An 18,190-nucleotide genomic window follows, 5' to 3' on the forward strand; every position below is an offset into this window, starting at 1 on the left:
TGAAAATGGGGGTCACAGGCCCCACTCGTTGGCTTTAATTGAATTCCAATGTCTGCCTCAAGCTGCCTTGACCTGACTTGTAGCTTCCTAAATACTACTTAAAGGAAGTGGAGCTAATCCAAGCAGTGCTTCTTCCCCAGTTTTAGGCCTTTCTTAAAACTTAAAAAAAATTATTTTCATAAGAGGATTTTAATTCCAAAGAGGGAAGCAGATGGGGAGCAGGGACCCCACTGCGGCCACTGCAGGGGTGGGAGGGCTCAGCCTGGAAACCTTAAGGAGATGCCCGGGAGGGGACGGGAAGGAGGAGCTGGAAGAGGGATTCCAGAGACTGGAACTCACAGAGCACAACCTGCCCTGCATCTCCTCGACCACAAGCAGCAGAACCGCTGAGCTAGGAGCTGGTCACTGGGACAGAGGACACGGGCCACGCGCTAGGGCTGCAACCAGGCAGAAAGGGCCCTGGGCTGGGAGTCAGGCCTGGGCCTCTGGCCTGGCTTGCTGCTAGAGATCCTAAATCACTTCCCCTCTCTGCAAAGCAAGGGCATTGGGCTAGATGAGTGGTTCTAAGCCAGGGGCCATTCTCGCCACCCCCCCAGACATCAGGCATTGCCTAGAGACATTTTGGGGTGTCACAAGTTTGTGTAGGGGGTACAATTGACACATAGTGGCTACAAGCCAGGGATGCTGCTGAACATCCTGCAATGTACAGGACAACGAAGACTGGCCCCAGATTTCAACACTGTCAGGCTGAAGAACCCTGGGCTAGATGATTGCTGAAGATACTGCAAACTTCGAAATATTACGGTTTCCTCCTCTGCGGGTGCTGACGTCCAGCACCAAACATGTCCTCATGTTCCAGTTTCCACACTCTTCTCTGCCCCGCCACACAGTAGGTGAAGCTCTGCTCTTCCCCCAACATGGCCAGAATTCAAACGAGGCTGCCGCTTCCCTCCCCTCCCCCAGAAGCGCTGAGCAGCTTTCACATGTGGGCTCAGAACAGAAAGACAGACACACTGGGCCGCATGCTCTGTAACCATTATGGGTCCTGACAGCGTGCTGGAGGGGTCGGTCCCCCAAGCATCACCTGATGGCGCTGACACCACCCTCCTGGTGTCCTGGGAGGAGGTGGGAGGCGCAGACAGATGAGCCGGCTCACCTTCTCCTTTTACAGATACGGACACTGGGGCACAAGGAGGAGCAGGGGCTTGCCCAAGGTCACTCAGGAGAACCATGACTAACCACAGGCCTCCAGGTTTCTGCCCCACACAAAAAAGTCAAGAGTCATTATTTATCCCGCCAAGCACAAGAAAACCAGACCGTTAGTCCCACCTTGAGATAATGATCTAAGAACAACAAGGGGATGAAAACCAACCAAGATCCCAGAATGCTGGAGTGAAAGGGACCTCGGACAACCAGTCCACTGCCTCCCAAGCCTGACGCTTCAGAAAGATCTGGAAAACTCAGGAACACAGATTCCCAGTCTGACCCCTGGACCTATGGAAAAGACTCTGGGGCAGGTAACCTGGAATCTCTACTGTCTAGAAACTCCCTGCAGCATAGCAACCCCACATCTGTGGGCTGGGAAGCAGCGATCTCACCAAACCCCTTCGCTTTAGGGTGACAGGTGGATAGATACACCTCAAAGGGAAGAGCCTTGCCCCAAGCCACACTGAAAAAACTGTTTTTCCTCCGGTGACTATCTTAAATATCCTTAGCCTCGCACCAAAGCAGCAAGCAAGAGAAAGATGCTGTTTGAATCCAAGCAATGCATTAAAGATGCAAGCCAGGTTGGAGCACAGAAGGGGAGAGGTCTGGCCCCGCTTTTCCACTGAGGGGACAGACCAGCAGTGGGCCTCACAGAGCTCTCGTCAATATTTTTTCCCGTGAGATGGGACTTCTAGAAGGTCAGGAAGACCCCTCTAGTCGCAGCTGGAAGTCACAAGGGCACACAGTGAACACTCAGCCAGGCAGCTCAGCACAGGGGACGGCAAGACCCAAACCCAGATTCCACAGCACTTGCACAGTACAGTACAGCAGAGACAGTTCTGATCCCAGGTGGCCAAAGAAGGGCAGACCTCTGCCAGGGAGGAGGCAAACAGGCCCCAGGGGAGACACGAGGTGGCAGCCAGCTACCGGTCAGTTGGCCTGGCCTTGGAGGTGATCCCAGGCCCCCGCCCTCCTCAATGGCAGGGACACCAAAAGCCAGGGGAGGACAAGGCTGATGAGGATAGAGGTGGAGTTCAGGTGTATCTCTACCCCTTTAGTTCGGGGACTGGGAGGCATTTGGGGAGCCAATGGGGAGAGAGCCCCAAATGGGTCCAAGGCCCGTGGGATGCCTGCAGAAGCCGGAGCCCTGGGGCCGCCATTCTTTGAGGCCAGCTAAGGTCAGGGTCAATCTCTGGTTATGGTAAATGAGAGGAATAAAAGGGCTATACACACGGTGAGAGGCAGACTGGGGAGTCCACGTACCCCGATGATGGCGTTCAGCTCCGTCATGGTGACCTGCTTGGCGCGTTCCACCGCCTGTGCCACCTGCTGCTGGTGCTGGAGGGAACAGGGCATGCGTCAGAGGCGGCCGTCCTGCCCAGCAGAGTGGAGGCGGGGGCTGCATGGCATGGCACAGGCAGGGCCTCAAGGGACAGAGGCCCCCAGAAAGGACAGGGGAGCCCCACTGAGCAGGGATAGGACCCAGGTGGGGGTGGGGGCAGTGACCGGCTATTTTACTTTCTCCTTTAAACTTTTTTCAATGAGCATGTATTACTTTTGTAATCCAAACTTCCTTTTAATTGTTTGAAGTTCTAAAACAGAGATGCATGCCAAAAGATGGTTATTAGTCAACCACACAAACAATTTTTTTCAGGTAATTTGAATATGCACTGGGTATCAGATGACATCATAGAATGATTGTTTTCTCAACATGGCAACAATATTGTAATCATGAAGGAGGGTGTTCCCCTTTTTAGGAGATTCCCTTATAGCAGTTAGTGGTAAACTGTCAGGGTATCTGCAATTTACATTCAAAGGGTTTGGAAGAAAAGTATGTGCGTCTATATACACCTAACCTATATCTGTCTAATAGAGAGAAAACAAAGTATATTTCTAGATAGATACTGAAAACAGTGGCAAAACGAACCCCAAACTATAGATTTTGAGTGATTATGATGTGTCAATGTAGATTCATCAATTGTAACACATGTCCCACTCATGTGGGATGTTGATAAGCCGGGCAGGCTATGGGAAATCTCTGTACCTCCCACTCAATTTTGCTGGGAACCTAAAACTGCTCTTAAAAAAAATAAAGTGTTTTTTTTTTTTCTTTTAATTTGTTGCATTGATTCCCATTGGCCTTGAGGTAGCACCAGCTACATACACAGCTGTCTTCCCTACTGGGCTGCAAGCTCTGAGGGCATCACGGTATCTGATTCTTGAATTGATTCAACCATCTATTGGTCGCTACTCTGCCTAGAGACCCAGGAATCCACGACGGAGCTAACACGGTCCCAGCCACTGAGAGGGAGTGGAGGGCAGGGCCTGCCCCGGCAGGAATGGGACCAGCTCACCTGTCTGCCCTGCACCAAGGGGCCTCGTTAGAGACACTTCCCTCAAACCACCCACGAGCCCAGCCCCTGCCTCAAGTGGGGTCCTTTGGAAGGTGTGTTCAGAAGGTGATGTGACCCCCGGTCACATCCCCAGCAAGGGCACTGTGCCTGGGGGCTGAAGTTCCCTTTGATTATTGGCTTCCCTCACAAAGTTTGGCCCTGGGCATGGACTGGTTAGCCTTCCTTGATCTCAGACTTCCTAGGTGTGGGGCTGGGGTGCAGGAAAGCAGAGGCTGGGAATGCTAGTTTGGATGGGACAGAAGCACCCACTGACTACTCTCCTCTCTGGACTCAGGTGGTGGCAGAGAACCACACCTACCAGAAGGAACAAATGGTCCCCTGATGTGGCCCCCTGCCGGCTGGAGAAGGCTCTGTAAATCTCCCACTTGTCACCTTGGTCAGTATGAAGGGCCACGGGCAGGGGCTGGGGCTGGCACCCCAGTGAGACCCCGGCTGCCACTGGGCTGACGTGGAAAGAAAAGGAGGAAACAGTAACACGAGGACTTACCTCTTGTGACAGGAAAGGCATGATCTGTGCTAAAATTGTGTTCAGTCTCTTCGCAATCTCTGTCTGCAAAGGCAAAGAGACTGCATGAGGCTCAGGCAAATAAATCAAGTCACTGAAATGTCCCAGACAAGTGGAAATGCAAACTCCCCCGAACCATAGCCCCTCACCACAGGCTCTGTCCTGTCCACCCTCAGTCTGCCTCCTGCCAGGAGGCTCTTGCTCAGTCTACAACATGAAGACCTCTCCTAACTGCCCCTGCAAGCAGGCTGCCCTACACGTTGGGGAGCTCCAATTTCCTATCAGAAGTGGTCTGTTTGGTACAGAATATAGTTTGTATCCTCTAGATGGAATCCTTAATTAAAAACAAAGCCAAACAAAACAAAAACCACCTCCCACATCCCAGCAAAACCCATGACAAGAGTGAAATGCAGTTTGGTGCGGGAGGAATTGCTCTGCCCAATGGTGTCCAATGGCAACAGGACACAGGCCCTCAGACGAACTGGCAGGGGGTTGGGGGTGATAAAGGAAGCCCCTGGGTTGCATGTGGTAAAGGGCCCCACTTTTTACTGCTGCCTCTCCCACCCCACCCCCACCAAAACCAATCCCTCCCCTCCACACATGCCACCAGCCTGATTCAATCCCACCACTAACGCTTCAGTTAGCACATAGCGTTGTCTTGTCTAAGAAGCTGCTCAGAGAGGGAACTCATTAGATCCCTAACCCCTCATCGAGGTTGATCCTAGAAAAATAGATCAGTTCTCAGCCTCAACCCAAACACCCAGAAAAAACCACATTTAGGAAAACATCGATTGTTTCCACCAGTGTCCTGTGAATCCCAGATCTCAGAGCAAGAACGGTGCTAAATGGTTAACCAAGTCCAGACAGAAAAGCCTAGAATCACTGACAGACAACTCTCAGAATTGCTTTTCTTATCTCATTCTGAATCCTGAGCCCGCCAGGACTGAGGTCCCAAAGCTGGCTTCAAAGCTTTCATCAGCACATAGCAATCTTTCGGAGACAAAACCATGACAACAGCCTTTAAAAATCTGTGATCATCTGCATGTCAAATGATTCTGGATGAGAAATGCTCCTGCACTTAAAATAAAAACAATGCTGTCTGAAGGCTTCCAAACAGACCCTGGGCCTCAGGAGAATTCCTGGGGCCAACACCCTTCACCCCAGCCACCCTGAGAGGACGCCTCTGGTTTGTGAAGGGACAGGCCATGTCTAAAGAACCTGATGGGCTCTGGAGGGCCTGTGTCCTGGGCTGCTGGCCACGGTGCCAGGGCTCTCCAACCTAGAGGGCCTGTCCACTACAGCGGGGCATCCTGGCAGGGGGACCGGGGATTGCTGCTGTCAGCTATCTGCCTGGAACACCCAGGATCCTCAAGAACAGAGCCAACGTTCCCCAGCAGGCACCACTGCTGGCATTTGGGGTGGAACAACTCTTGTTGTGAAGGACTATCCCTCATATCCCAGACCAACTGTGCCAATAATGGTTCCCACTCCCAAACTTCCCAGGGGAGGAAGTAGCGTCCCCAGCTCGGACCCACTGGGACCTGACATTTGCACATTTGAGGTACACTCTAGCCAACGACACCAGACATCAGGGTTTCTCCACCGCCATGCTATCGACATTTCGGGCCAGATAATTCTTTGTTGTGTGGAGTTGTTCTGTGCACTGTAGGATTTTTAACAGTAGCCCTAGCCTCTACCCACTAGAAGCCCACCATTCATACCGTAAGGAACGTGGGAGGATTACTAAATAATTATTGCATAAATTATTAATTTAGGGAAGTGGGAGGAGTTCTCTAAAACAGGGTCCTTGCTCACTCTGCTTACTTTTTCCTCCCCCAAATAGTAGGGATAGTAGGGAAGGGAATGAAATATGAAAGTCGGGGTTATATATGGCAGGTTTCTAGAAACAATCAGCTGGCCTGCATCTCAGTCCAAACCTACAAAGAGCAACAAGTTCACTCACCTGTCATATGTTTATCTGCCAAATAAGAATAGAAAGATGCATTAAAAACAAAAAAAAACAAAAATAAACACAATAAACCAGGCTTATTGTTTACGAAGCTCACGGGTCCAAGGCCTGTTACTTCAAATGACTAGTCCAGCAGTGCCTGGCTCATAGTAGGCGCTCAGTAAATGTTGGCCAAAAAAATTAGTATCACCGACATCTCCATATTTATTTTTTGAGACTTCATATTTGAGAGTGACCCCAGGCGGTGGATCTGAGCCTGCCCCGGTGTGGGGTGGGCAGCATCCGTGGGAAGGGCCGTGGGGGACAGAATGTTGACAGACGACTGGGCAGCGTGCTGGGCAGTGGCCCAAGCCCTTCACCAACAGTCAAGCCAGACCGACCACAAGCCACCTAGCTGGGTCTCTGGCCGGGAAGGCAGGAGGCAGGCTCTGAATACTGCCATCCCATAGCCTTCTCAGCAACTGCAACTCTCACAATCTCTGCGGGGGCAGGGCGGTTATAAAAGGGTTCCAGCCACTGCCTGCTTCTGCTAGCAAATAGGTCAAGGGTCAGAATCCAGGTAGTTAAAGAAAAGAATGAAAAGTAGCAGACCTTCCCCTCCCCACACCCTTTAGCAAACGCGTGGCCATGGGCTTCCCACAGGCGGGATCTTCCCGCAGGGCCCGGTCCAGAGCCCAGCACCCTGGTTATGCGGAAAGGGGATCTGCCAGGATTTATGGTGCTGTGCCCAGTTCGAGGCTCAGTGTCCCGGCCACCAGGTGACCACAGCTAGGTGGCCAGAGCAAGCTCCCGCTCAGCCTCACCCTTTCACTCCACTGAGAGTCCTTCCTGCCTCCCAACACCACAAACATGGACAAAGGGCCGTTACAGCAACTCCACACAGATACAGAACCTTCCGGAAGCCTAGGATACCAGCATTCAGACTGTCTTTCCTGGGGCCCAAACTCGACGAAAAGAAGCCTCTCTGCCTACAGGAAGGACTTTGGCTAGTCACGAGACAGGACCGCACAGGGCTGGGGCAGGCAGAAAGGAGGGGCTGGTTTTACATTTGGAGACTTTTAGAACAAACCAGGGTTTCCCTGTCCTCAGGTCTTGGTTTTATTCCGGAGGAAAGGAGTGTGGAGAAAGCACGCAGATCCCATCCCTCGCAGCTGTAACTATGCCATCACCTGCTAGTCCCCTCTGGGTCTCCCCGAACAGTAGAAGCACGGATTGAGCCTGACCCATCTCTACCTAGGCTGCCCGAGCCTGAGAACGGGCTCAGTGCACTCTGGCGAGTCAAAGCACTAACAGGAAAACTGGTCACTAAACAATTTTTTTTTTTAATGTTTATGTTTTTGAGGGTGGCGAATGGGGGAGGGGAAGTTCCTGGAAATAGAAAGTTAGCCGAACAGATCCGCTCATAACAACAGTCATGATGGCGAACAAGCACTTTGCATATGTGAGTTCACAAGGCCCCTGTGAGGAAGGCACTTGCGCCACCTCCCTTTTTCAGATGGGGAAACTCATGCTCAGCGATGAAGCAACTTCACTAAATGACTTCCTACCAAGAAGCCAAATTTTGACATTTTGAGAGAGCTTAGAGAAATATTTTTGAAAGAAAAACCACCATTAGGGTTAATAATTGACAGCATCTCCAATTAGAACAGCTGTTGAAACAGCATTTGCTCCAACTCAAACAAGCTCTAAACATCAGTTCCAAAAAAGGGGAAAAAAAAAAATCAAACGTGTGACTGAAGTCACAATTGGGACAGGTCACAAATCACAAATTGGAACCGGATCATACGTTGGAAAACTGCTTTTGGCAACTCAGCGCAACCCGTTATCGGCAAGGCGGCTGTGGCTGTGGAGGCCAACCTCCGCGCTTCCCTCCCTCCATCCAACCTCCGTGCTTCCCTCCCTCCATCCCAGTTGCGCAAAGCCACCGCCTTTGAGCCAGGGCTTCAGAAGCAAACCTGAGAGCGCTGGGAGGTGGGAAGACGGCTTCCTTTGGAAAGCGCTTTGGAAAAGGTGTTTGGGGAGGCTGGTGCCGCCTTTGAAAGTTTCTTTTCAAGTGTGGTTCAAAGAAGGAGGCTTTGCCGGTGGAAAAATGTTCCTCAGAAGGAACTAATCTACTAGACACAGACAGAGCAGCGGTTCAGAGAAACGGGCACAGAGGTCCTGCTACATGCAGAATCTGTGCTACCAACTGGGCGCTGGGAGTAACATCTGCCCTGCATCTCTACCGAGATTGTTAGGCGAATAAATGACAGAAAACAAGATAGTGGGGGGCAAGTGTAATTTCCCAAAGAGCAATCTGTTCAGCGTGCCTTAGCAGCTCCCATTTGCGTGCTCATCTCATTACAGCAAGACCTCCGATTATCACACTGCAGACTGAGGGTGCGGAGCACTGTAGAACTGCACTTCTCTAGCAATGCTCTGGTATTTGCACTGGCCGCTACTTCGGACCATCCTAGCCCTTGACCCAAGAACACTGAAATAAGGGAGACAGAGCCTGTTCTTAACCCCCACCCACCAGCAACCTCTTGCTCCTGGGCTTTCGCCACCCAGCCAGTCCCTGGGCTTTATTTTTAATCTCCCTGAGAGCGCTCAACACACAGTTGAGAGCCACTTCCACCAGCTGACAGTCTCTCCGCTGGTTAGTTTTAAACTGCCCAGTCGTCTGTACCTGTGGACTCTGAGTGCACACTTCCTTTTAACCTCAGCCAAATAAAAACAAGGAGAGGAGAAAACTGACACTTTAAAGAGCACGTCAGACTCCAAAGCTATGCAGAAATGACCTGGCTTCTACTTCCAGCTCTGCCTCCAACTAGCTGTGTGGCTTTGGGCAAATCACTTCCCTCCTCTAGGCATTAATTTTGTTATCTGCAAAATGGAGGGATAAACCAGATAACTTATAAGATCCAAGAGCCCTAATTTAGAGCTTTAAAACCCTAAATATTCCTGAACTGCTCTGCGACACATCATTTCCTCCATAAAGCTGCACGAATTAAAAGGACCAGCAGAGAAGAGCCCAGCTGCCTTGAGATGCAGATGGATGCTGGACGGTGGCTGGGGAAACGGGCTGGGGCCAGGACCCGAGGGCCGGTCTTCATCGCACAAGGCATTCACATGTTTCTATGGGCAAAACTGCACATAACTGTCATAGAGCCTCCAGGCAAGAACAACGATGTCATACTTCTAAGTGTCAAGCATCTACTGTCCAGATTCTACAATTCACAAGAAAAGATGGGATGGTGAGCCTAAGACAAGCAGATAAGGTTCTTCAAGGTGGTTCATTCAGAGCAGGAAGTAATTCCATGCCTGTTAGACAGGAAAACGGCCATCCAATGCTACTAGGCTCCTGCTTACATTTCTAAAATGAGAATTTCGTCCTCAGAGAATCAATCAGGGCAATGTCTTGGAAAGAGCACTGTACTGTGAGTCCAGAGATCTGCTTGTGTGAGGATGATGAGATGAAGAAACCCACAACTGGAAATGTGAATTACACTTCAAAGCCATGGGGAAGCGACGGTTTTCACCTGAGCTGCAAGTCTGGCATGGGGTCTCTGGGCCTCAGGTTACTCCTCTAAAAACATGTGTGTCTGGAGTGGGGTCTCGGTTTTCTCTGGGGGTGCTTGAATTTTAATCAGGCTTTAGCTGGTTCTCTGAGTCCTGGGGTGTGTGAAGTGAGTCTGCCTCAACTTCAAATACAATGCCAAGGCTGCGGGGAGGGGCTGGGGGAGGGAGGATGTGCAGAAAGAGGTGGCTCCAGCCCCCACATTCCCAGCAGCCCTCCAGGCGCCGCAATCACCCAGTGATCAAATACTGGAAGATTCCGGAACAATGTGTCTGGGCCATTTTAACTTAAAATATCCCATTGCATTTCCTAGGCAATTCTAAATTGATAGCCCAATTATTTGACTACAAGATAATATTCCTTGCCAGGCAGTTTCTCCTTAGCCTGAGCTCTGAGAGCATCGAAATAAAGCAAGTGGGTGTTTTATCAAGAGGATGGGAAATCCACGGGTGGGGTGGTGCCAACAAAAACCGGGCTGCGGTTTCCAGGCCCCATTCCATCCACACCATGGGCTCTGGGGGAGGCAGGGCTCCAATGTAAGAACAGGGGGTGTCCATAAACGATCTGTGTAGAAGCCTTGGGAGATGATGCCCCCTGCTCGCCGAGGGGCTGGTGAAGGTTTACATCACATATCACTCAGTGATAGGTGAGCCTCCTTGAAGGCCCTTTTAGCACTGACATATTGATCAAATTATATATAACTACAACGCCATTAAATATTTATGCCTTCCGAGGAAGCCTGCTGAATTCTTTATGCTGGGAGGACTCAGTACAAGAAAGGCCCAGCCCTCGGCATGACCCTGAGGATCTGTCTCCTGGGGAGGAAATGGGGCACTGCATGGGCCGGCCTGTGACCAAAACTGTGCACCCACCCCTGTGCCCTTCACACACAATAAGGATGACAGCAAGGATGCCACGCAGGGAGGAAGGACACACTCACCCTTCCCCAGCTAGGACCAATGCCAGCAAAGGAGCCTGGGGTCCCTGGGGCTGGGATATGACCCTTCTGCACACTCCCCAAAAGGAATTCTGTCTTCTCTCTTCTTCCAAGAGTCTGTGATGTGTCAATGGAAATCGGGGATGGCCAGGCCAAGTGAGTGCGCATCTAAGCCACTGACCCTGGAAAGAGCTGGCAACGTACAGTCTTGAGTCCTACATTTCTGTCCCAGATAGGTCTTGCACGTGGGCCTCAGTTTCTGTTGCACAAAGGAGGCAGATTTGAGTCCAATGTAATAATCAGAGCTCTCAGAAGCGAATTAGGTGCTCTGAGTGCCCTGCCCTTGGGAGTATTCGCCGGAGACCAACGGAGACACGGAGGCAGACGCCGCTCCGGGAAAGGGAACGGGGCCTAGATGGCAGCCCAAGTCCCTCCCCAACATTAAGACTCTCAGTTTCATTTCTCAGATTCTCAGTTTCCATCTACCGGGCTTCCTGTTAGCAAGATCCAATAATCTTTAAATATTTGTTCACTTTAATTTCTTGGTTCCCAAACACATTAAACTCTGCTTGCCTCCCACCACCACTTGGGGGGGATGGCTCTCAAAGAGCTCGCTTGTGCAGACAGAACAGGGAGAGCTTTTTCAGATCACACCTTCCCCCAGCACTGCCCATTCATCCAGGCGCCACCACCCGCCTCTCTCCCTCCCCTCAGATAACCCCCTGCCCCCCTCCCCCACCTTCCCAGACTCCATTGGCCAACTCCTGCCAGGAGGAAAAATTCTCAATTCATCCCTGTGGGGTTGCCATGGCAACCCCCAGCCACCTAATCCCCCTCGGAACATTATGCAAATCTCCCCTTGTCTCTCAACAGGCTGTAAAAGTCACATTACCCTTGCAGAGGCAGCTCATTAAATTTTGGGGGTCTCTCCATCAGGGCAGCACTACAAATGAAATGCTAGCTATGACTTTTTAAGGACAGGGACTCTTTGGGAACCCCGGGTGGCATGAAGGGAAAATGAGGTGGGGGAAGAGGACAGACTGACTGTGGACAGAGACAACAGAGCCCCATTCTGTCCACGAGACACCGTGGTCACAACCAAAGAGCATATCCCTTCCTGCAATTAAAATTAAAGGGGTCAGAGGGTCCTCTTTTCCCAAATGGGGATGGCAGGAGTGGTAGCATTTCATAAGCAAAAAAAAAAAAAAAAAAATCAAGATCAGTTATTTAGAAACTTATATGATCTGCTCCTTCTAAAACCGACCTCCTCCTAAAGCACCTCATTTAACCTCTCATTTTATAGATGAGGCAAATGAGGCCCAGAGAGGGACGAAGCTGTCCTAGGTCACACAGCAAGACCAAGTGGTGACCAAGTCTCCCAGTTTAGAGCCAGAATGCTTCCCCCTACATCACGGGATCTCAACCAGTGGTGATCTGCTCCCCAAGGGATTTTGGCGAAGTCTAGGGACACAGTCTGGATGTCACAGCTGGCATGGTGCTACTGACAACTAGTGGGTAGAGCCCAGGGATGCTGCTAAACATCCTATAATGCACAGGAAAGCCTCACTGCCAAGGGTTATCCAGCCCCGAATGTCAGTGGTGCCCAGGATGAGAATCCTTGGTCCACACATTGCTGATGCCCATGTCTTACTGAATTCTTAAAGGTTTCCCTTAGGGCTTTCCCAGCACTGGAATCAAAGCCCTGAAGTGTGGTGGGCCTGTGGGTGAGCATGTGAGAAGACCATGTAAGACCACACCTGGATCTGGCCTATGGATAAAGATCACTAAAGCAGACCTGGTTTCCAATTCTGAACCTGCCACTCACTGGTCTACAGCGAGACCACAGACGAGTTATTCAGTGTTCCTGTCACGTGGCGTTCATGGTGCCTACGCTGCAGGACTGCGGAGCCAACAAGTGACATTTCTAGAGAATCTTATAACATCTATAACACCAACAACCTCATCCTCTCTCTCTGAGGCCTTGACAACTTGGAGAGTCGGTCCCGTTGTGAGAATACCTTGCTGTGCCCCTCTGTGTGCAAGGTACTGTGCTAAGCAGTTCAGATGCATCATCTCACATCATCCTTACACGATAACTCCCTATGACTCCCTATAATTTATGAAGCCACCAGACACGTGTGGCTAGCTAAATTTAATTAAAATTAAATTAAAACCTCAGCTGCTCAGTCATAGTAGCCACATTTCAAGTGCTCAATAGCCACACGTGGCCGATGGCTACCATATTGAATAGTGCAGATGTACACCATTTCCATTATTGCAGAAAGTTCTATTGGACAGCACTGCTCTAGCAAGTAGGTAATATTATTATTATTATGCCCCCTACAAATTAAAGTTCACAGAGGTCAGTCTGCTGAAAGTCACACACCAGTAAGGGCTGATTTAGGGCTCAATCCCACATTTGCCTATCCCTCAGCCATCAGGACATCCCACCTCCCAGCTCCTGGTGCTCAGCACCTCACTTCCCAGGATCCCCCTGCAAGAATCAGCTGAACTTCTGAGGGAGAAACTCTGAATCCAGGCACAAAGGTGACAGAAAAACTGGGTCATCAAGGACCGTCCCTGCCCACCACCCAGTAGACCTGGAAAATGCCCAGTGGGTATTCAGCACCTCGGGAGTTTAAGAAAAGGGTCTGGGCAAATGGACAGTGAGGAAGAGCTGGGCAGAGGTCCCTTGAGAAGTGGGGTAAGAACCAGGTAAGAGAATAGCGAGAAATCTCAAAAAAGCTAAGAGAGAATTTCCGCCTTGATAAGATCCTGCAGGCTGGGCTGCTAGGTTGCCATGGAGGATGGCGCCAAGCCAACAGTGGGAGGACCCTGGCAGGGGAAGGGCGGTCCTTTAGGGCTCTAAACCACATTGCTTCTCCTTATTTCAAGTCTGGCTTCATGGAGCTCCCCCGTTTCTCTGGTATGAAGTACCAGGTCCCAAGGATCGAAGGGTGGGGGACAGGGGCTGTGCTATCAATCTCAACTCCTCCAGTCTTTCCCTAGGACTTCTGCTCTGAGGCAAAGCAAACTAAGAACTGGACTGTAGCTTTCCCCCTGGAGACAGAGATCAGAGGCAGGGGCCCCCTTCTAGGAAAAGCAGCAGGTAAGGGTTTAAGGACAAGCTAAAGCACCCACTGATTTGCCAATCAGTCCCCATAGGCTTACTGCTCGGAAACTTGAGAAGGCCTACGTCCTTCCCAGAAAGTCTGTATTGCTGTTAGTGTCAGGGAGAACCCTAAACTAGAACATCACTTTCCTCCTTGAGCCCCCCACAAAATACATCCAGTACGGGCACCATGCAGGGCTGAAGGGCCTCACAGCCTCCTCATTAACACGCCTCTCCTCCCCTCACCCCAGTTAGAGAACACAGCCCTCTAGTGCCCTGGACGTACACAGGTCATCTTCAACCCCAGGCCTTCGACCCCATGCTCTGATGCTTTTACCCTGGACCCAAATGCATTATTTTAGCTACTTAAGATGAATATGTCTAATCTGCTTTGCAATTGAATGCCACAGAAATACAAACAGGCTATATTATCATAATCTATGATATGTGGAAGATCAAATTTTTCAGATGCTTTGTCCTTAATAACGGCCTTCCCTTGGGATTATTTGGTGATAGCAGCAGCTGCCCAGAAACTGGCCCCCACCCATGTCACTCACGCAGTGGGAGAGTGGAAGGGGCTGCCTAGGACATGCTGACCGAGCCCACTCATGCTCCTACCCTTTGCCAAGAGCAGCCAGCCTTAGAGAGAACAGGGTGACATGGAGTCCAGACCCTGACAGGGATTCCCTGGCCTCTCAGGTCCCACCCCTGGGAACTTGGTTCTCTCTTCACCCTTCACAGGATACAACTGGCAAAGGAAACCTCTTCCCAAAGGGGTACATCTCCAAAGCAATGGTGACATGTGGCTGGGGTGAAGAGGAGAGAGGTATTTACCATCAGGTAAAATCCCCAGGGTTGACTAGATAGGACCCCTGGGTAAGCCCCTAAGCCTGGCCTGAACCTCCATTTAAGAATACATGCCCCCACCCTACCCACTCTGTTGGTTTCCAGGTGGACCTCTGGAGCCTGTGAAGTCTGCAGAAGGAACAGCCTCCTGGAATCTGATTGGGAAGGGGCTTAGCGGTCTGGGTTCTGACTCTCCAACAGACTGACCCTTCCCCCCAGCCCCCCATAAAGGTGGCCTCTGCCTAAACGTTCACAGTGACAGCTCAGTAGCCTGCTGACTGCGCAACATCCTTGGCAAACAAAAGAATTCGAAATCAATGCTGGATGAGAACTGAGACTCCCCCATTACCTCCTTGAGAAACGCAAGGTCCTAAGGAGCCTCAGCGGGCAGAGGCTGGCCCACGGGCTGCTGTCTGGAGGGCCAATACTGCTGAGCAACAGCCCTCCAAATACCCCTTACGTGGAGGCAGGACACTCCTGCTTCCTTAAGTTTCTCCTTAGCCCCAACTTGAGGGGAACATTTCTTTTTAAAGAAATTTTTAAAAAAAATTTATTTTGAAAGACAGAAAAGAAAAAAAGGCAAGAGAAGAAAGGAAAAAAGAGAAAGGAAGAAAGCATCTTGGACGTGAGTCTCCCGAGAGCGTTTGTTGAAAACAAGATATTGTCCCTTTAAGCATATAAAAACAAGGCCCTTGAGCACGCAGTTCTCACTCTGGTACACAATTATGGGTGCTTTCAGCTGTCTAGCACTACTTCAAGTGCTCTCTTAAGCCAGACTGTCAATGGCATGTTGAAAGCTATTTTGCTGGCTGCTATCATTAATAGCAAAGTGGAGAGCTGGGCTGATGAGAATTAAATATGGGGGAGGGGCGGGTCATAACCAGTCATTACAGAATTACCAATACGAGAAAGGAGACGATGCCACTTTGGGGAATAAAGTTCAAATCAACGCATGACGGTGGGGAAGCGAGCGAGGGAAGGCCACAGCTGGCTCAGAGCGTCCCCCGCCCCCACCCCGCAGCAGATGGACTCAGGCCAGCCCTGGAGAGCCATATGGGGACAGAGGGAGCCACGGAGTTGGGAGTCGAGAATGTGAAGGCAGAGAGGCCTTGGAGATCACGCTGCTGCAAAATGTCACCACCTCGCCTCGCTTCCCAAGTGCAGTCCCCACCCCTCGTCATTCCGGAGGCTGTGGCTTCCAGAACATATCTCACTGCCTTTCCACGAGCTGTTGCCACGCTGGAGGCGCCTCCTCTGCTGGCTTCTGCCTGCGCAGCCCCCACCCTCCCTTTAAGACTCGCCTCCAGGAACTGCCCTTCGGTGGAGTCTTCTAGGATGCAGCTCCCAGGCTCCCTCTCCCAGGAAGAGTGCGCTGTTCTGTCCTGGGTGCTCCTCTTGTGACACTAGGGCCACTTTAGCACTTACCTCACTGCATTGCAATTACTTATTCAGACGCCTGACTCCCCAGCGGGGACAAATGGTGTCTTATTCATCTATGTAACCAACCCCAGCCCACACCCAGCACATCCCAGGCCCCTAATAACCGTTTTGGGAATGAATCCAACCCCTTCATTTTACTGATGAAGAAACTGGATGCGGAGCCACAGGAGGAAGGGTGCAGAGCCAGCGGCCAGCCCACAGTGACAACCCCTGCTTCCTACTCACAGGGCTCAGGGAATCCCAACCCCACCCTCAAACAACCTCAACAATTTTGAGGAAAGAAAAACCAACGTGTTTACTGAGCACCTATTACATACTAAGTGCTATGGAGACCTTAGCAGAGGGGCTTCCGTCCTAGCTACCAAAATGAAGACAATGAGGCATGGGAAAGACACTGAGTGCCAGATGATAAGGGAGACCCTGCTGAGATTAGGCCTTTGTCACCTTTTTGTCCCTGGTGTCCCAGTATTTTGCACAAACAATAACATTGAAAAACATTCTCCTATGCAGAAAGCAAAAGGAAATTCATTCCTTGACTGACTCACTCCTTCAACAAAATGGAAACAAAGGGCCTCTGACATAAACTAGACTCTTCCGACACTAGCGGGAGGGAAGAGTCCAAAGAGAGGAAAAACTCTGTGCCCTCCTGGGCTCCTGGTCCAAGACAGTCCATGGAATGAGTCTTGAATGAGGAGCCAGGATCCCGTCCAGGCTCAGTTTCCTTGATCTGTAAAGTCAGGACAGGGACCAACCATCTCCCAGGGTCACTTTGATAATCCAATGCACAATACGGAAAAGACCTAGAGAAGCACAGAAACCCCCACTCCGTACAACTCCATTGGCGACTAGACATAAGGGGTCCAAAGAAGCCTGAGGTAGGTGGCAGTCTTGAGGAGTGGGGCAGCCCCCCGACTAGGTGGACGGGACAGGGTGAAGGGAGCTTGTGCTCAGCAGACCCCAAAGCTGAACAACGCAGACAACTCCTGTGATCAGAGAGCCATTTCCAGGCAAGAGTGAAAAGGCAGGAAAAGTCACATGGAAACCAGGGCATAGTGGGGTTCAAGGATGCCAGCACTCTGGCAAAAATAAATCAGTTTCACAGCTCTACCCAGATGCCACACAAATAGGCACTGCCCTGGTCTAAGGACCTGTGTCCCCTTCTATTTTGAGAGTGCTCCCACCTTCTCCCTACATGGTGGCTCCCTCTGGCCACCAGTGCCTTCACCATGGTCGCAGAACTTTAAGCGCAGAACTTTAAGCGGCTGTGCCTTCAGATCTTCAGCCAAGTCCCTGGTTACTTAGGTGAGAAGACCCACAGAGGGGAGGGGAGTGACAAATGGGGACTTTCCACCTCCCCTTAGGCCCTGTGTTTATGGACACCCCTGTGACTCTGGAAAAAAGTTCACAGGTTTTACCACCTTTACCTTGTCTGTGAGGATTGCTGGTTATGCATTCTGTGTTATTGTTACACACAGCAAATCATTAGTTGTGCAAATAGCTGGCAATTCAGAACAGGACTGTGGACAAAGAGGATTCAGCTGATATGGTTATACAACCCGAAATGGGGTACTTTGGACTTTGGTGGAGCCAGGTTCTTAGTCTTAGCCTCCTTGGATAATAATGCAGGAAGCAGCAACAGAAATTAAAGACACAGAGTGCTATTAAAAGAGCACTCTTCATTTCTTGAGTCTTGCAAAAAAAGGGACCTGGGGTTGGGAGGGAAGCCTGCAGTAGCAGCTTTACCACTAATGTGGGGCTGAATGACTCTGGATACTTCAGCTCCCCTTCTCTGGGCCTCAGTTTTCTCATCTGCAACTTGAAAGCATTGCATGAGAAGCCGAAGGGCTCTTCTACCTCCAAGATGCACAAAGAAACTCACAGGAAGGGCTGTTTGGTTAACAGAAAAAGGTGGCATGACACTGCCCCCAAATCAAAATGCCTCAAGTCCACTTTCAAAACATCAGTGCTCACCAACAGAGGGTGAAAAGGTAGCCTGACCCAGCTTCCCACAGCATCGGTGCCTCAAATGCAATGCACAACAGTCACTCTGGAGCCCTCGTTTCTAAGCTGGCTCTGTTATTTGTGGCTGACATTGGAAAGCCTCCGCAGGAACAAGATGGCAACTGATGAGGTGGTCAGCCGTCACTGCCTCGCTGGCCTCGCTGAATCACCCTTGACTTTCTGCCTGGAAGCAGGGGCTTG

General features: G+C 50.8%; 1 protein-coding gene across 13 annotated transcripts in view; it reads right to left on the reverse strand.

Moving 5' to 3' along the window:
• TLE3 (TLE family member 3, transcriptional corepressor) overlaps positions 1–18,190 on the reverse strand; it is a 48,036-nt gene that overhangs the window by 23,465 nt on the left and 6,381 nt on the right. For 8 of the 13 annotated variants that reach the window (XM_045530857.1, XM_045530836.1, XM_045530816.1 and 5 more), the window contains 2 exons: positions 4,108–4,170; positions 2,470–2,544 (listed from right to left, as the gene is read on the reverse strand). In XM_045530857.1, the coding sequence (XP_045386813.1) occupies positions 2,470–2,544; positions 4,108–4,170 (138 nt within the window). Of the gene's footprint in view, positions 1–2,439; positions 2,545–4,107; positions 4,171–18,190 lie in introns of all 13 variants that reach the window. The other 5 variants (XM_045530868.1, XM_045530786.1, XM_045530771.1 and 2 more) reach the window with 1 other exon arrangement.

This window comes from Lemur catta, chromosome 1 (assembly GCF_020740605.2).
Source record: "Lemur catta isolate mLemCat1 chromosome 1, mLemCat1.pri, whole genome shotgun sequence".
NCBI classification, from domain to species: Eukaryota; Metazoa; Chordata; class Mammalia; order Primates; family Lemuridae; genus Lemur; species Lemur catta.